We start from the raw sequence: 18916 nt of genomic DNA, 5'->3' as shown, positions 1-18916 counted from the left end.
TGTCTGTGTGTTTCTTGCTGCAGCCTCTGCCCTTTGCCGCAGTCAGTAGATGCATAACCCAAACCTTATTCTTACACAATGCAGAGTACAACATGAAGCGCTGTTCCCAGCTGTGTCCCTAAAGCCACTGTACATACGTAAGTGTGACTGCAATAATATAAAGACAACATTGGTAGAAATATCCAGATGGAGCCACGCTCATCTAGCCTTCTCTGCTGCACCTAGGTGCACCAAGGCTTATTAGTATAAGCCTTTCATCTATTGTTCTCAGCTACAATACAGCAAAGGATTAAGTCCGACTGCCCTGGCTCAGTTAATCTTAGAAAAGGGATAGATGAGCATGGCTCCATCTGTATATCATTATAGTAGAGTTACTAAACTCGAGCACGCCTCCTCATACCCATATCGAAGTCCTAGAACTGGAGGTCAACCATGGCATTCTGTAGTCACACCGCATCTACAGAAACTCACGTAAAGTAAAGCTGCAATGGTGTAAATCTACTACCACTGGCTTACTCACATAGAGACCCCTAACAAATGGTTCTAGGCACTGCAAACGTACTTAAATCTGTGCCGGATTATAGGGTGAGGGACATGGGTGGTTGCCCTGGGGCCCATACTCAGGTTCCAGTGATCGCAAAAATGCACTATAGCGCGTATTTTACCTCAGAATTGACAATGTGGACCCGAAAATTAACCAACAGCGCTGTCCGTGTCCTGTGCTGTCTCACTGTTCATCTCCCGTCCTCCGCTCTCCTCACTCCCTACCTCGTGGCTGGGAGACTGAGGGGCCTATTTACTAAGCCTTAGATGGAGATAAAGTGCACAGAGAGAAAGTACCAGCCAATCAGCTCCTAACTGTCATTTTTCAAAAACAGCCTGTGACCTGACAGGAGCTGATTGGCTGGTACAATGTCTTAGTAAATAGACCCCTGAGTGTGATCTCCCTCTGGCGGCAGCCTGCTGTGCGTGGCTGAGAGAATGTGATCTCCCTCCCTCACCTTCGCACCAGACCCTATTTATCCGGCGGCATCCAGCTATGCATGGCTGGAGAGCTGTCACCTCCGGGCAGGGGATGTGGCTGTTACATTACTGGGGAAAGTCACAGTTCCCCATCCGTGAGACACACCAGTCAGAAGACTGCGGAGAAAGCAGCATGCCGGAGTCATACCCGCGGAAGGTGCCAGCAGTAGGTTGCGAGACAGTAGGCGGCTGAGGGTGGCAGGGGCAGGTATAGGACAGTCAGACTGGAGAAGAGTAGTGGGCAGCTTCTGCAGGACTTAGCCCGCCGCCTTCACCACTTCTATAATGCTGCAATGCCGCTCTTTCCCCTCTAACCTGCTGCTCTATGGTGGTCATTCAGGTGCGGTCGGAGGTGCTGTATGGTGACGGTGATGCACCAGGAGGCGTCTATTACATGTAGACACCACCTGCTGCACTACTGATCCTACCTGCATCCTAGGACGCAGAATCGGATCAAAGCACTCACCATCAGGCAGCTTGCTGCACCAATGGTTCCCCCCAAGACGCCCGTCACAGAGGCCATTAAATCTCCATCCTACAGCGGAGATACCTGGCCTATTCACGCTCCCTAATTGGTGGTGACACGCCTCCATTTTTCCCAAACGGGGTCCGTCGCCACCTCGTCTGCACTTGTATGACCCTCTCTATATTATAATCTGCTCTCCGGCTCCGAAGTCTAGGCTCGCCCTCTTCTTACCCTCCACCTTGTCATCAGCAATTTTAATTTGCTCCCCTCTTCCACGCTAGCCTGCCTATGCCCTCATTCTACCCTGTTAGAGCTCCATAGGACAGAGGCGCTGGGACGGTATCTGGAAGGATGTATTGTAGTGTACTGTAATGATTTAGTGCAGCGTATAGGGAGGGAGTTATAGTGATGTAGTGCAGCACATGGGGGGGATGTAGTGTAGAAGTTCAGCGTATGAAGGGATGGAGTGATGTAGTTCAGCATATGGAGGAATGTAGTGTAGTGCGGCATATAGAGGTATGTAGTACAGTAATGTAGTGGGGGTATAGGAGGGATGTAGTGCAGTGTATATACAGTATAGGGTGATGTAATGCCGCATATAGGGTGAAGTGATGTAGTACAACAATGTCTTGTAGCATATAAGGGGACTGTAGTGCAGTGATGTAGTATGTGGGAGGGGGGTGTAGTGCAGCGATGTGCAGTGGGGTACACGCTGCTGTGGAGGGAGCATGTCATTTAGACACTGGGTGCATTTGGGGCATAGAAGGGTGCCTGTGGGGAAAACGCTGCTGTGGAGTGAGCACAGCCACGGGCATGAATGTACTAACCGTCTTTCTTATCTTTAGCATAGGTGGGGCGAGGCGTGTGAATGGGGGACCCAGAGTATGTTTTTGTACCTGGGCCCACCACTTACTAGTTCCACCACTGTATATATGTGTAATGTCAGTATAAATGGGGGGGATGTCTGAGGGCATGTGGGAAATCTGATGGGAATTTTACGGGTATGTAGAATGGTCTAATTCCATGTGGGGCGGTCTGAGGGACCTTAAAGGACACATATAGAGGCTGAAGTCTATTTAAAGGGTATGTGTAGAGGTCTGATGACCACTTAATAGATTTAATTACAATAAATTATTATGTGACCCAGATAAAGTGAAGTAGGACCCCAATTTTTTAAAGTGAGGGGTCCCTGGGACCCACTTTTTTCGCTCATCGCAATCACTGGGTTCAGTCTGACCATACAATTGCCAAGAACAGGTGCCCAGCTGTTCCCAGACAGGGGTCGGGGTGGCTCTGCATGCACAGACAGTCTGTATACAGCAGCTCCTGAGTCCCTTCATCAGCATTATGTGACACACCACGTCTGTGCTGCTGATGAGGGATGGGCCACCAGGGGGTGCACTGTGCCCATACTGGGGGCCGGGGCAAATTAAGGGGCCAATTTATTGGAGGGAGGCTTCCAAGCCTTAATATGTCCCTATTTACAATCCCTTATCTCCGCTAACCCCAAGCGCCTTTTAATATATTTATATCTCTTCTCTCCCCCGCACTCTTAAGGGGGGTACTCACGGAGCGATCCCAGCCCAAAATCTAAGCAATCTGACTAGATTGCTTAGATTTTAAGAATGATCTCTCCGCGTGTACCCCCCACAGTGATAGCGATGCACAGCCACGCGCAACGCTATCGCTTGTGCTAGATTGGCCTGCATGCAGGCTCAATCTACCAGGTTACTAATTTCACCCGCTGGGGTGAAATGAGCACACATCTCTCCCTACATCTGCCCGTGAATACAGGCCTTTAACCAACTGGCTGCTATCAGTACCCAAGATTGTTTCCTACTTCAAGGACAGGACTGATAAGATCTGACATAACATGGTCTCTTCTCAGCCAGCAAACTGCTCTGTTCCTTCCCTGAACCCTCTGGCACCTTCTCTTTTCATCCTGCAAATGAAGATGAAGTACTCTCATCTTCCTACTCTACTACCTCTCCTTGATACTATACCTCACAAACCAGTCAGTCCCTGTCTCCTGTGCTCACCCCAAGCACATCATATGGCCCAACAAGAACCTTTACAATCTGGTAGGACCATTCGCATTAGGGGGGTTATTCCGAGTTGTTCGCTCGTTGCCGATTTTCGCTATACTGCAATTAGTCGCTTACTGCGCATGCGCAAGGTTCGCAGAGCGCATGCGCTTAGTTATTTTACACAAGTTAGGTATTTTACTCACGGCATAACAAAGCTTTTTCATCGCCGTGCTGATCGTAGTGTGATTGACAGGAAGTGGGTGTTTCTGGGCGGAAACTGGCCGTTTTATGGGAGTGTGCGTAAAAACGCAGGCGTTCGAGTTGCAAAACGCAGGAGTGGCTGGAGAAACGGGGGAGTCACTGGGCGAACGCTGGGTGTATGTGTGACGTCAAACCAGGAACGAAAAGGACTGAGCTGGTCGCAATGGCAGAGTAAGTCTGGAGCTACTCAGAAACTGCGGGGTAATCGTTACGAGAAAATTAGCGAAGCTTTCGTTAGCAATTCTGCTATGCTAAGATACACTCCCAGTAGGCTTAGCGTGTGCAATGCTTCTAAAAGCAGCTAGCGAGCGAACAACTCGGAATCACCCCCTATGTACAGATGTAGCCACGCTCATCATGGCTACATCTAGGCGCGAGTGCGGCTCGTTTGCCACTTCTCTGTGCACGTGCACCTTAGATACGCACATGCCACATTACCAAGTGTATAGTGCAGCAAAACGTGCATTTCGGCCGGAAGTGCACGTATCACCAGATGTAGCCACTATGAGCGTGACTACATCTGTAGCACTAATTCTCAAACTCCAATTTCCCTATAGAGTGTAAACTTGTGAGCAGGGCCCTCTTACCTGTTCTTACCCTGTTATTACGGCTTTGTTCACAATTGTAAATTGCTGCTGCTCTAAGTAAATGTTAATAATAATATCCATATAAATCAGTGACTTAAACAGTATTGTGAACCACTATTGTATAGTTCTGTCGTAAACAGAAAAAAAAATCATAGTTATCAGTAATTTTTTTTTTTTTTTATTTATTTATTTTTTTTTTATAAAAATCCATCAAAAAGGGCTGAAAAACCCACAAGTCACTAAACCATGTTATGACTATTTACATCTGATTTCTAGCGTTCACCTTTGTGAGTGCAAAGGTTCCCAAACTCTGTCCTCAAGGGCCCCCAACAACTTGCATTTTTCATGTCCCCTCACAGAGTCACAAGTGAAATAATTACCTCCAGCTGTGGACCTTTTAAAACGTGTCAGTGAGTAATGATACACCTGTACACCTGCTAGGTGACCTGGAAAACATGATCTGGTGGGGGTCCTTGAGGACCGAGTTTGGGAACCTCTGCTTTAGATGATCCTGGATCCTGCCTATGGGTGAGCACCACGTGTTTTGGTCAGGCAGTCGTCACTCGTTTCTCCTCATAGCTGGTCTAGCATTTAGGATCTTGTAGAGCTGCTGTAGTTATTTAGGCTCCACCATGTGTGATCCATTATAAAATGTCAATATAACCTCTCACGGCAACGTCAAGGGAAATAAACCACAATGCAACAAGAATGTACCTCAGTATGTGCCAGTGTCCACCACGGTGCATAGCTTTACGGAACAACATGACTGTGCTTGGGGAGGAGGTAGAGGCAGAGTGAGAGCTCCATCATGTGAGAGGTATGGATCAGGCACACACCTCATTCTACACAACAATTTGTAGGACTCAAATGGAAGGCGCTTATTAACAATTCAAAATACCGTTGTAAAATATGAAATACATTGCTGTGGTTGTTGATGGAGAGGATCTCTGTTACACCGTTCAGGAACCTTTTCTCCTTTGTCAGGTGTCCACTCTCAAGGTGATGTCAGCACGTAAAAAGACAATGATATATAGGTGTAGTAAAGTTTTTATACAAAGAAAAATAACTCAAGTCTTTCTTATTGTGTGATAATCACACGAGATGTTCAAAAGAAGGTGGACGGACTAGTCCAATCAAGGGGCATACCCTGACTCACACTTCAAGAGATGTATCATACATATAAAGGTATCTTTATCTAGTAGACCCCTTAGATGGTAAGTAAGCGTACCCCACTCACACAACAAGAGGATCAGTCGAAGCGCATAAAGGTTTCTTTTGTTTTCAAGAGAATATTCTTAATGTAGATGTGGGGCCTTCCCTACTCACGGGAGAATTAGCTGTATTCAAACGTATCTGGGTTTCTTTCAAAGCCACACTGTGTATATGGTCATCATAATTAACATCCTCATGAGTGTAACTTCCCGAGATGAGCGCCATAAATGGATTTAGCAGCAAAGATCCATAAAAAGTTTTTTTATTTTATTAAAAAACCTCGCACAAATGAGGTAAAAAAATAAAACATTTGACAGTACAACGAGAAAAAATCGACCGTACACTGAGAAAAAATTGACAGTACACCAAGACTCGCAGGCCTCGGCAAGATGGTGGTGGTTTATCAAAACAGAATTCCATGAAAGATATTGTCTTAAAAATATAGAAGAAAATAATTTAGTTCATGCCTAAGTGGTATAAAAAGATAGTCCACACTCTCAGAGAGTAAAATGTTTTATTTTTCAACTTGTATATTTATTTTTTTACCTCAGTTGTGCGAGGTTTTTTAATAAAATTAAAAACATTTTTTTATGGATCTTTGCTGCTGAATCTATTTATGGCGCTCATCTCGGGAAGTTACACTCATGAGGATGTGAATTATGATGACCATATACACTGTGTGGCTTTGAAAGAAGCCCAGATACGTTTGAATACAGCTGATTCTCCCGTGAGTAGGGTAGGCCCCACATCTGCATTAAGAATATTCTCTTGAAAACAAAAGAAGCCTTTATGTGCTTCGATTGATCCTCTAGTTGTGTGAGTGGGGTACGCTTACTTACCATCTAAGGGGTCTACTACATGTTGGTGCTCCATACACTGTGGTGGATAAAGATACCTTTATATGTATGATACATCTCTTGAAGTGCGAGTCAGGGTACGCTCCTTGATGGTGGACTAATCCACCTTCTTTTGAACATCTTGTGTGATCATCACACAATAAGAAAGACTTGAGTTATTTTTCTTTGCATACAAATTTTACTATATCATTATCTATATCATTGTCTTTTTACGGGTTGACATCACCTTGAGAGTGGACACCTGACAAAGGAGAAAAGGTTCCTGAACGGTGTAACAGAGATCCCCTCCATCAACAACCACAGCGATGTATTTCATATTTTACAGCGGTATTTTTAATTGTTAAGAAGTAGAGATGAGCGGATTCGGTTTTACTCGGATTTACTCTGTCCCCAAACGGCATCTGATTGGCTATCCAAAACACGAGACATCCGTGAGCCAATAAGATGCCGTTTTGAGAACCGAGTAAATCCGAGTAAAACCGAATCCGCTCATCTCTATTAAGAAGCGCCTTCCATTTGAGTCCTACAAATTGTTGTGTAGTATGTTGGAGTTGTTTGAACTTTTGGTGATGGTCAACTGTGGTGAATCAATCGGTGCGCTGCTCTTAGTGCGCCAATTACCAGGGATACTCAAATCTCTCTTTTTACACACCTCATTCTGTATAGCAGGATACCACTTTCTGCAGTGACATTGTTGTGATGGGGAAGAGGAGACACCTGTAGAGGGGACGTGATACGGTGCATGTGATGTGAGACAGGGAGTAATGCTCTGCAGAGGCCTTGCGAGATGAGGAACAGAGCAGTATCCTGGCTGTAGGAAGTCACGTAGGGTCTGTAATATTAGGCGGGTCTTGGAACATCTCTTGATAGCAACACACCCAAGTTCTGCAAAGCTATTGTCACATGGGTAGTAATGCTCTGCAGGTGTTTACATAACTGTGCTATACATCTGTGGCCGGTCCTGTGACCAGGTGGTGCATGGCAGGCTGGAGTCCTCTCTGAGCATAACCATGCTCCTCTGTGTCCTGCCATCTAAGGGTCTGGTGTCAGCGTGCGTAGCTGCTCTCATATAAAGGTGGCTCTGTGTATGTGACGCTTCTCTAGCTCCCGGTATAGAGCCTCATTCTCTCTCTGCAGCTTCCACATCCTTTCATTCTGCACCGAGAGCTCCTGAAAGGACAGATCAATGTATTATTCCACTCCATCATCACACCTGTGTTCTACCCTAACCTTCCCCCTCTGTTATTCCCGTCTCCCCCTACACACAATCCTGTACCAAATATACAGAGCAATCTACTACTCCCATGCATTCCCCTAATACATACATACTGTATTTCCTCACACGGGGGGTCATTCCGAGTTGATCGCTCGTTGCTGATTTTCGCAGCGCAGCAATCAGGTGAAAAAAATGCATTTCTGCGCATGCCCTGCAATGCACACGCACAACGTACGGGTACAAAGCCCTTTGTGGTTGTGCTCAGGTTCTAGCGAAGATTTTCTTCGCACTGGCCGCCGCTAGACGATTGACAGAAAAGGGGCGTTACTGGGTGTCAACTGACCGTTTTCAGGGAGTGTTTGCAAAAACGCAGGCGTGTCCGAAAAAACGCAGGTGTGGCTGGGCGTTCGCTGGGTGGGTGTATGACGTCAAATCCGGACACGAATAGGCTGAAGTGATCGCAAGCGCTGAGTAGGTTCAGAGCAACTCAGAAACTGCACAAACTGTTTTTGCAGAGCTTGGCTGCACAGGCGTTCGCACTTTTGCTAAGCTAAAATACACTCCCCAGTGGGTGGCGGCATAGCGTTTGCACGGCTGCTAAAACTAGCTAGCGAGTGATCAACTCGGAATGACCCCCATGGCCACACTAACTGTGTACCCTATGTAGGAATAGGAAACACAGGGTGTGCTATACTGGGGTAGAATATACAGGCTGTATGCACAAACCATTCTCAGCCAGGTCAAGAATAATCTGACACATTTATACTTTTATATTTAAAAATAAATGAATGAATCATGTGTCAGTATACTCCTTTTTCTGATTCCACCATCAGGGCCGTCTTTTCGTATGGGCTCAATGGGCTCTTGCCCAAGGGCCCCAGGAGTAAAAGGGCCTTAGGCTGATAGCTGAGGGTCCCCTCTTTCCAGGGGTACCAGATTTTTGAAAATCGGCCCTGGGGAACCGGAGATATCTGACTTCAAAGCAGTGGTCCCCATCCAAGCCTCTTAATTGCTCTTCCCAGCCAGATATCTCGAGTTCTGTCTGACTTAGAGTAGTTCTGAGGGTATACTATAAAAGCTGGGACTCTCCCCATTCACTGGACACTGGCAGCTTGTCTCTATTATGCCCAGAACCAGATATATTAGCCTTCCAGCAGCTGGTCCCTGCTCCAGCTCCACACGCCTGGTATGCAGTTTTATATTTTCGTTGGTGGATTGCTCTGGTTCCTGACCTCTGATCCCCAAGTCCCCAGTACCTCCTGACAGGTGTCCCCAGTACCTCATGAAAGGTGTCCCCAGTACCTCCTGAAAGGTGTCCCCAGTACCTCCTGACAGGTGTCCCCAGTACCTCCTGACAGGTGTCCCCAGTACCTCCTGACAGGTGTCCCCAGTACCTCCTGAAAGGTGTCCCCAGTACCTCCTGACAGGTGTCCCCAGTACCTTCTGACAGGTGTCCCCAGTACCTCCTGACAGGTGTCCCCAGTACCTCCTGACAGGTGTCCCCAGTACCTCCTGACAGGTGTCCCCAGTACCTCCTGACAGGTGTCCCCAGTATCTCCTGAAAGGTGTCCCCAGTGCCTCCTAACAGGTGTCCCCAGTATCTCCTGAAAGGTTGGACTCTCTAGTTTTTTTTATCCCATTAAAGCTAAGAAATCTATTTCCAGGAACTGGAGATATTTGCAGTAAAGCAAGCTGCCATCACACAAGAAAATTATGAATATTAAGCCCACTCAAATATTGACCCCTCTCCTGTGTATTACACCCCCTACCACCCTGGAAGTCAAGTACTGCGGCCCCTTCATTCAGCACAATGCCCCTTCTACAGTTTAGTGTTCTCCCTCCCGCCCCATCTCCCACCATCTGTGCAGTAAAGGAGTAATTAGCAGAAATTATTTCTCCAGGTCCTACATGCTGAGCGGAAGATAGAACACCCCCTACCACCCGCGGGACATCACAGCTGCCGCTGATAGCACCCCCACCCCTACCGCTGATGGGTGGGCAGGGGTCCCAGTGCATTGCTGTGCCCAGGGGCCCACACTGCTGTTAAGACGGCTCTGTCCACCATGATTATATTTCCTGCTCCTGCACCACAAGGGTCATGCAGAACTACCGGTGATGTATATTACCAGTTATTTATATAGCGCACACATATTCTGCAGCACTGTACAGAGAGAATATTTGCCCATTCACATCAGTCCCTGCGCCAGTGGAGCTTACAATCTATATTCCCTACCACATGTACACGCACACACATTCATACTATGGTTATTTTATTTTGTTAGGAGCCAATTAACCTACCAGTATATTTTTGGAATGTGGGAGGAAACCGGAGTACCCAGAGGAAACCCACGCAAGTACGGGGAGAATATACAAACTCCACACAGTTAGGGCCATGGTGGGAATGGAACCCATGACCACAGTGCTGTGAGGCAGTAATGCTAACTATTACACCATCCGTGCTGCCCTACAGTATACAGTATGTTTCCTCCCGTGCTATTTTGTCATATTACAGCGCTGAGATTTATTAGGCGGTGTTTAAATACATTTCCGAATTGTCAATAGAATAAAACGGAATGCAGTTAATATACCGACGGATGGGATCCCGGTAGTCAAAATACCGACACCAGAATCCCAAACGACGGCATAAATGCAGACTGAGGTCAGAATCTTGGCATAAAAATACCGACAGCAGGAATCCCCATCATAGTTACAGTGGGACGTCCTTGCGTCGTGCTGCAGGGGGTGGGGTGTAGGCTTAGGCACTAGCAGGGGGATAAGGGTGCAGTGGGGGGAAGGTTATGGTTAGGTACCAGGGAGGGAGGGTCACGGTTAAGCACTAATAAGGGGAGGTCAGGGTTAGGCAGCGGGGAAGGTTGGGTTTAGGCACCTATAAGAAAGGGTTAGGGAAGGGAATAGGGGAGGGTTGGGGTCTTTACCGGGGGGGCAGTTGGCATTTTCATGGTTGGGGTGCCGCTGTCAGGATTCTGACCAACGGGATCCCTTCCATCGGGAAATCATACCGAATCCAATAATACTATTGTTTGGTTAAATTAAGCTACCGGGTAATGTGTCAGCCCTTTGTGGGCGTCTGCTGTGGTCCGTGTGTAGAATGCTGTGATGAGCCTGATAACATTACTAGTCTGTTACTGGCAAAATAAATCTCTTACTGGGACCATTTTGGGTCATGGTTGCACAGTTACTGTGTGTGTATGAAGGCAGGAGATGGTGGTGGTGGAGTATTGTGGCAGCCAAGTACTGGTAATGTGTACAGATGTCTACCTCTCCCTATCAGACTCTCCACCTCTCTGCAACACTTCAAACAGGCTCTCAAGACCCACTCACACCCCGCTGTCTCTCATCCTCACCCTCTGTTACATGCCTCACTGCCTACCCCAGCTGTGTCACCCCTGCCTGTCTGCCCATCCCCTTCAGAATGTAAGCTCTCCTGAGCAGGACCCTCTCCCCTCATCTGCCTTTCCCTCTCTTAGACTATCTTCTACTCCATACTCCCTACAACGGCACCTAGCCCTCGGTGTCTGCCACCCTGATGCTTATTTCACTGTCATGTCTGATGCAGAAACGTCTATAAACCATGTACTTATCCTGCATTGTCTTGTCTCTGTTTTCTTGTTTTGCTGATTTGTTTATGTACTTAGGCGCTGCAGAACCCTTGTGGCGCCATATAAAATAAGAATTTACTTACCGATAATTCTATTTCTCATAGTCCGTAGTGGATGCTGGGAACTCCGAAAGGACCATGGGGGAATAGCGGCTCCGCAGGAGACTGGGCACAAAAGTAAAAGCTTTAGGACTACCTGGTGTGCACTGGCTCCTCCCCCTATGACCCTCCTCCAAGCCTCAGTTAGGATACTGTGCCCGGACGAGCGTACACAATAAGGAAGGATTTTGAATCCCGGGTAAGACTCATACCAGCCACACCAATCACACCGTACAACTTGTGATCTGAACCCAGTTAACAGCATGATAACAGAGGAGCCTCTGAAAAGATGGCTCACAACAATAATAACCCGATTTTTGTAACAATAACTATGTACAAGTATTGCAGGCAATCCGCACTTGGGATGGGCGCCCAGCATCCACTACGGACTATGAGAAATAGAATTATCGGTAAGTAAATTCTTATTTTCTCTGACGTCCTAGTGGATGCTGGGAACTCCGAAAGGACCATGGGGATTATACCAAAGCTCCCAAACGGGCGGGAGAGTGCGGATGACTCTGCAGCACCGAATGAGAGAACTCCAGGTCCTCCTCAGCCAGGGTATCAAATTTGTAGAATTTAGCAAACGTGTTTGCCCCTGACCAAGTAGCTGCTCGGCAAAGTTGTAAAGCCGAGACCCCTCGGGCAGCCGCCCAAGATGAGCCCACTTTCCGCGTGGAATGGGCTTTTACAGATTTTGGCTGTGGCAGGCCTGCCACAGAATGTGCAAGCTGAATTGTACTACAAATCCAACGAGCAATAGTCTGCTTAGAAGCAGGAAGACCCAGCTTGTTGGGTGCATACAGGATAAACAGCGAGTCAGATTTTCTGACTCCAGCCGTCCTGGAAACATATATTTTCAGGGCCCTGACTACGTCCAGCAACTTGGAATCCTCCAAGTCCCTAGTAGCCGCAGGTACCACAATAGGCTGGTTTAAGTGAAACGCTGAAACCACCTTAGGGAGAAATTGAGGACGAGTCCTCAATTCTGCCCTGTCCGTATGAAAAATTAGGTAAGGGCTTTTATAGGATAAAGCCGCCAATTCTGAGACACGCCTGGCTGAAGCCAGGGCTAACAGCATTACCACTTTCCATGTGAGATATTTTAAGTCCACAGTGGTGAGTGGTTCAAACCAATGTGATTTTAGGAACCCCAAAACTACATTGAGATCCCAAGGTGCCACTGGAGGCACAAAAGGAGGCTGTATATGCAGTACCCCCTTGACAAACGTCTGAACTTCAGGAACTGAAGCTAGTTCTTTCTGGAAGAATATCGACAGGGCCGAAATTTGAACCTTAATGGACCCTAATTTTAGGCCCATAGACAGTCCTGTTTGCAGGAAACGACCCAGTTGAAATTCCTCTGTAGGGGCCTTCCTGGCCTCACACCACGCAACATATTAACGCCAAATACGGTGATAATGTTGCACAGTTACATCCTTCCTGGCTTTGATCAGGGTAGGGATGACTTCATCCGGAATGCCTTTTTCCTTCAGGATCCGGCGTTCAACCGCCATGCCGTCAAACGCAGCCGCGGTAAGTCTTGGAACAGACAGGGTCCCTGCTGGAGCAGGTCCTTTCTTAGAGGTAGAGGCCACGGGTCCTCCGTGAGCATCTCTTGAAGTTCCGGGTACCAAGTCCTTCTTGGCCAATCCGGAGCCACGAGTATAGTCCTTACTCCTCTCCTTCTTATGATTCTCAGTACCTTGGGTATGAGAGGCAGAGGAGGGAACACATACACTGACTGGTACACCCACGGTGTTACCAGAGCGTCCACAGCTATTGCCTGAGGGTCCCTTGACCTGGCGCAATATCTGTCCAGTTTTTTGTTGAGGCGGGACGCCATCATGTCCACCTTTGGTTTTTCCCAACGGTTCACAATCATGTGGAAGACTTCTGGGTGAAGTCCCCACTCCCCCAGGTGAAGGTCGTGTCCGGTGCAGTGAACCTGTTGCCAGCAGGATTCACTGAAAATAAAAAACCTATACTTAAACTTTTTCACTAAGCAGCTCAGGAGAGCCACCTAGTGTGCACCCTTCTCGTTCGGGCACAAAAATCTAACTGAGGCTTGGAGGAGGGTCATAGGGGGAGGAGCCAGTGCACACCAGGTAGTCCTAAAGCTTTTACTTTTGTGCCCAGTCTCCTGCGGAGCCGCTATTCCCCATGGTCCTTTCGGAGTTCCCAGCATCCACTAGGACGTCAGAGAAATAATAATAATAATGTGCCCTCATACACCTAGTCTCAATACACCATACGGCACAAGACGTTGGGAGTTACTGAGCCGCGCTGAGCGGTTTACCGTACTGGTACAGTCTTATCCTTTAAATTTTGCATGTTATTCGCATTGCAAACACAGCACCAATGTACTACAGACGCCGGGCTGCGACTATAACAGTGGTGTAACTATGGCCCCACAGCCCTTGCGGTCGCTTGGAGGCGTGCAAGGCTGCGGGGGCGCCGCCTCCAACACTGCTTCTGTTTTGGAAAGGAGGGCACAGTGCGCGCCTCTCCTCTGTGTCAATCCTGGGGCTTCGGCGGCAGCGCCGTGTCTGTTAAATGAAGTGCCCGTTCGTGAGCTCTGATTGTACCTGGCACTGGGAGGGGGGAGGGGGGGGGCATATTTGGCACTGGGGGAGCATATTTGGCACTGGGGGGTCATATGTGTACCTGGCACTGGGGGAGCATATTTGGCACTGGGAGTATATGTGTACCTGGCTCTGGGGGAGCATATTTGGCACTGGGAGTATATGTGTACCTGGCACTGGGGGAGCATATTTGGCACTGGGGGGGGTATAGGTGTACCTGGAACTGGGGGGGCTTATTTGGCACTGGGGGGGAATTACCTGGCACTGGGAGCATATGTGCCACTTGGAGCACTGCCCTAGCAACAAGCATTACCCCCTGGTTACAAGCACAACACCCAGCTCATGAAATCCCTGGCAACAAACATTACCCCCTAGCAACGAGCATGACACCCAGTGCATGAAACCTCTGGCAACGAATATTACCCCCTGGCAACAAGCTTGAAACCCAAGACATGATACCTCTGACAACAAGCATAACACCTACTGCATGAAACCCCTGGCAACGAGTATGACACCCTGAGCATGAAAACCCCTGGCACCGTGCATGGAACCAAGAGCATGAAACCCCTGGCAACGAGCAGATAATTTCAAAGTAATTAGAAGCCTTACTGTAGGATTTAATGTGTAATGGGCATTGTGGTGTGTGGCATAATGTATCACGGACATTGCAGTGTATGTCATAATGTGTCATAGGCATTATGGTGTGTGGTATACTATATCACGGGCATTGTGGTATGTGGTATAATGTCTTAGGGGCATTGCAGTATGTGGCATAATGTATAACGGGCATTGCGGTGTGTGGCATAGGGTATAATGGTCATTGCGGTATGTGTCACAGGCATTACGGTGTGTGGTATACTATATCACGGGCATTGTGGTATGTGGTATAATGTCTCAGGGTTATTGCAGTGTGTGTCATAATGTGTCACAAGCATTGTATGTGCTATAATGTATCAGGGGCATTGCAGTGTGTAGCATAATGTATAAAGGGCATTGTGATGCGTGTCATATAATGTGTCACAGGCATTACGGTGTGGCATTATGGTGTGTGGCATATTGTGTAATGGGCATTATGGTGTGTGGCATAATGTGTAAGGGGCATTATGGTGTGTGGCATAATGTGTAAGGGCCATTGCAGTATGTGGCATAATGTATACTGGGCATTACTATAAGGAGGAAAAATGACAAATAATGTAAGGGGCATAAATCAGGATTATTATTTTTCCTGTGGTGGCCAACGTCTGGGTGTGCAGGTTGCAAAACTGGGGTATAAGGTAGTCTTTTCCTGCAATGCTACGCCCCTTTATGCAAAGCCACACCCATTTCAGCAAGGCCACGCCCATTTTGTGGTGCGCACAGATTCATCACTTTGCTAGTGGTTGGTTGGTTGGTTGGGGAGGGGGGGGGGGGGGGGCAGAGAATGTTTTGGCTTAGGGGAGAAACATTTCTAGTTACATCTGTACTATAACCACATAAGAAATAGCTTTACACACGTACAAAGTCACAGATGAAGCATGAGAAAAAGCTATGGGCACTGTATCATGGCGCTTCCTATACAGATTCAGACTCATCAGTGATCAGTGTGATAAACTAGAGTAGTTTTATAAAATCAGGATTTTGGTACTTACCGATAAATCCCTTTCTCCGATTCCACAGGGGCCACTGGAGCGTAGTTACAATGGGGGAAATAGTAGGCAGTAATTGGGAGCTGGCACTTTAAAAATTCTCACACTGTGGCTAGCTTCTCCCCTCCAAGCCAGTCTACGTAAAACTGTGCCCGAGGAGAGCTGGAATAAACAAACCGTAAGGTAGAGGAGGTTAATGAAGCCCTGTAAACCAGGATAACACAGACCAAACCTGGAACAGAACTTAACAAACAACCGGCTAGCCCGAACTCAACAAGCAGTCATATGGTGATCTGCAAACGTTAAGCAAAAAAAACAAGGAGGAACAGCGCTGGGCGGGCGTCCAGTGGCCCCTGTGGAATCGGAGAAAGGGATTTATCGGTAAGTACCAAAATCCTGATTTCTCCTTCATCCACTAGGGGCCACTGGAGCGTAGTTACAATGGGGACGTCCCAGAGCTCCCAGAACGGGTGGGAGAGCGCTGAGAGTCCTGTAAAACCGCTCGGCCAACTGTAATGCAGAGGCCGCAAAAGTGTAAAACTTGTAGAATTTGACAAAACGAATGGCGGTCCGCCCGACATAAAGTATTCATGGAGACCCCACGGGCAGCTGCCCACGAAGGTCCCACAACGCGCGTAAAGTGCGCTGAAGTGGAAAACGGAGGCTCCTGAGCAACCGCCAAGAAGACTGTCTGATGGTCAGATGTATCCAACAGCCCAGCATATGCTGGGACCCCGGCTATTTAGTACGGGAGCATCGTACAGAACAAAGAAGAAAAGCCCTTCGTCGAATAGCCTAAGACCGCTGTAGAGAGAGTCGGTGAGCCCTGACAACAGTCAAAGAGGACCGAAAAACACTAGTGTCAGATTTATATGAAAAACGGACATCCCCTTTGGAAGAAACGACCGCTGAGGCCGAAGCTCAGCCGGGGGAGTTGTCAATAGAGAACTCCCTGAAAGAGAGCCCGAACTTACGGCCGCCAGGCTAATCTCTTTTGGAAGAAAAACGAAAAAGGCAGAGACCTAAAATTCAGGTCACTGTGGTTTGAAGCGCAGCGGAGCAAAAACTCCCAGAGAAACCAAAGATGGCGGCTGAATGGTAACTGAAAGAAGGGGAAAACCCCTTTTATCCTTAGTATGTCCCATACAGTTTTCCAAAAGTGGCAAAAGCGAGAAGAGGTAACAGACTTCTGAAATCGGGGCCCAGTAGGCCTAACCGAACTAGGGAACTCGTCCCTTCTGAGGTCTCGTGAACAGTCACACGGTTAAATGAAAACAGTGTAAGATTGAATAAAGAAAAGGGCCCTGTTGAAGTAGACAGTCCAGTCGAGGTAGGAGCCAAGGCTCCTCTACTGACAACAGGTGTAGCTGTATCTTCAAGTCATGCGTGGCCCAACCGGAGCCACCGAGAGGACTAGCACGCATATTTTCCTCCTGTGTTACCGAAAGAGAGGTAGAAATAGAAAAGGAGGCAGGATAGAATAACCAGAAAACTCCCAGGAGCCCTGAGGGCATACTCGGCTACTGCCGCCAGAGCTCACGTTCGAGAGTCGGAAAGGGTTAAAGAGTCAGTCAGAACGCCCTGAGGTCGATCCGAAATCTCCGCCAACAGTGGACCAGTTGACAAAACTCCGGGGAATGTCCCCTCACCCGGGAGTCTGATCTGGCGGCTTGACCTGGAAAGAAGATTGTTGTCCCCCGCTCAGAGGGGAATGCAGGCGACCAGTCATTGCTTTGCAGCTTGACTGAAGAAATAGAGTACCTGGTGCCGAGGAAGGAAAAATCCTCCGACGGACCGTGTTGAGAAATGTCTACGAGGAGCATAATTTTGGATCCGTGTCGAACCAGAAGCTCCTGGATCCTCCGGATATTCAGAAGCCACCTAATGTACAAAGTGGGATCGTAGTAGTAGATTGTCCCATTAGGGGACCAACGTACTTCCTGCCCTTGGGAAAGATTTATTCAGTGATCTTCCTGAACCCTGTGTGAGTGGAAGAGAGACCGAATGGAAGTGGACTGACAGTGAAAATGAGTATCCTGTAATGCGAATCTGAGAAAAGCCCGTTGAGGAAACCCAACGGAAATCAGTAAACAGGCCTCCCTGCAGACAAGGGACACGTAAAACTCCCTATCTTGTCCAAAACTAGCAATCACAGACTGAAAGGATTCTAAGGCCAGAATAGGCCTGGCCGAGCCCACAGGCTTCGGAACGTGAAAAGAAAACAAAGGCCTGAGAACTGTCCCGATTCAAATGATATCTGAAAAATAGGGATCAACCTCCTTTGCGGTTAGAAGCATATGGAGCGCCGACTGCAGTATGACTCTCGACTCCTGAGACGGTTGTACTTCAAAATTTAGTCTGTAACCGCCCAAGCCTTCTCAGTACTCTCCGTAGGACCCCGACATGCGCCTACCCTGGGACCCTCCAGGTGGTAGGAAGGTTTGACCTGTAGTAGGTGTATAGGATGACTTAAAGTCAGACTCTGCTTCAGCTTTTTGCCCTGAGATCCCCTGGCGACGGAGATATCGCCCGTGTGGAGTCGAAAACTTGAAAGGGCACGGAAAAATCTAAAGGAAAGACCGGTAAAGGTCTGTCTTGGAGCTGGGGCAGTAGTAGGAGAAAGCAAAGTGGACTTACCTCCAATGGTTCAAGAAATCCTGCAGAAAGTTCCTTCCCCTGAACCATCTGCCCCGTAGGATTTCATGTTCACCTGTCACTGTCGCAGCCCCAGAGGTCGTCGGGTTAAGACAGCCCAAGCGAAAATTCAGGTTCCGAGTCTGCAGACGTGAAGACCTCCAAAGAACATAAAGCAGAATCGTGATTCTGACCCGTACCAAAGTATCAATTGATCCTGATGCGAAACATCCTGTAACCTAGAGGACAATTGTTCCACAACCTACCTGCTCCGGACAAGGTAGAACCCCGCTGCCGTATATGTGCGTTCGATGGATGCCTGAGCAAGGTTGCCTCAGGAAAAAAACGGCAGCTTGTTGGACCGGCGATACATCGAGGGGTATACCCTGGAGAGGTACTGATACCATTTCCTGCCGTCTGCGGGGAAAGGATAGGAAAACAAACATTGTTTGATACCTGAAATTGTGTATTCGGGTGTCTACCGGAGCCTGCCCAGCTCATCCGTTACTGGACCAGTCGCTGTCATTTCGTCATCGGCGTTGTACCCTGATGGACTTGACGTGTCCGCCTCCTTTACCTGCAGTATCAGACGAACTGCTGTATAATGCACCTGGATATTCTGAGACACTGGTTCAGACTCCACAGAAAACAGACATCATCAGTATTGTAACATGGAAGGTTAACAAGGTTCCTTTAGAAACCTGG

General features: G+C 48.0%; 1 protein-coding gene across 1 annotated transcript in view; it reads right to left on the bottom strand.

Moving 5' to 3' along the window:
- Positions 1 to 6780: 6780 nt before the first annotated feature.
- Positions 6781 to 18916, bottom strand: part of LOC134949479 (suppressor APC domain-containing protein 2-like) — a 43481-nt gene continuing 31345 nt past the window's right edge. Inside the window, exon 6 of the mRNA XM_063938073.1 lies at positions 6781 to 7603. Coding sequence (XP_063794143.1) covers positions 7499 to 7603 — 105 coding nt within the window. The 3' untranslated portion in view covers positions 6781 to 7498. The remainder of the gene's footprint in view (positions 7604 to 18916) is intronic.

This window comes from Pseudophryne corroboree, chromosome 8 (assembly GCF_028390025.1).
Source record: "Pseudophryne corroboree isolate aPseCor3 chromosome 8, aPseCor3.hap2, whole genome shotgun sequence".
Lineage (NCBI taxonomy): Eukaryota > Metazoa > Chordata > Amphibia > Anura > Myobatrachidae > Pseudophryne > Pseudophryne corroboree.
Note: the sequence above shows the minus strand (reverse complement) of the source record. Positions and strands in the feature narration are given on the sequence as shown.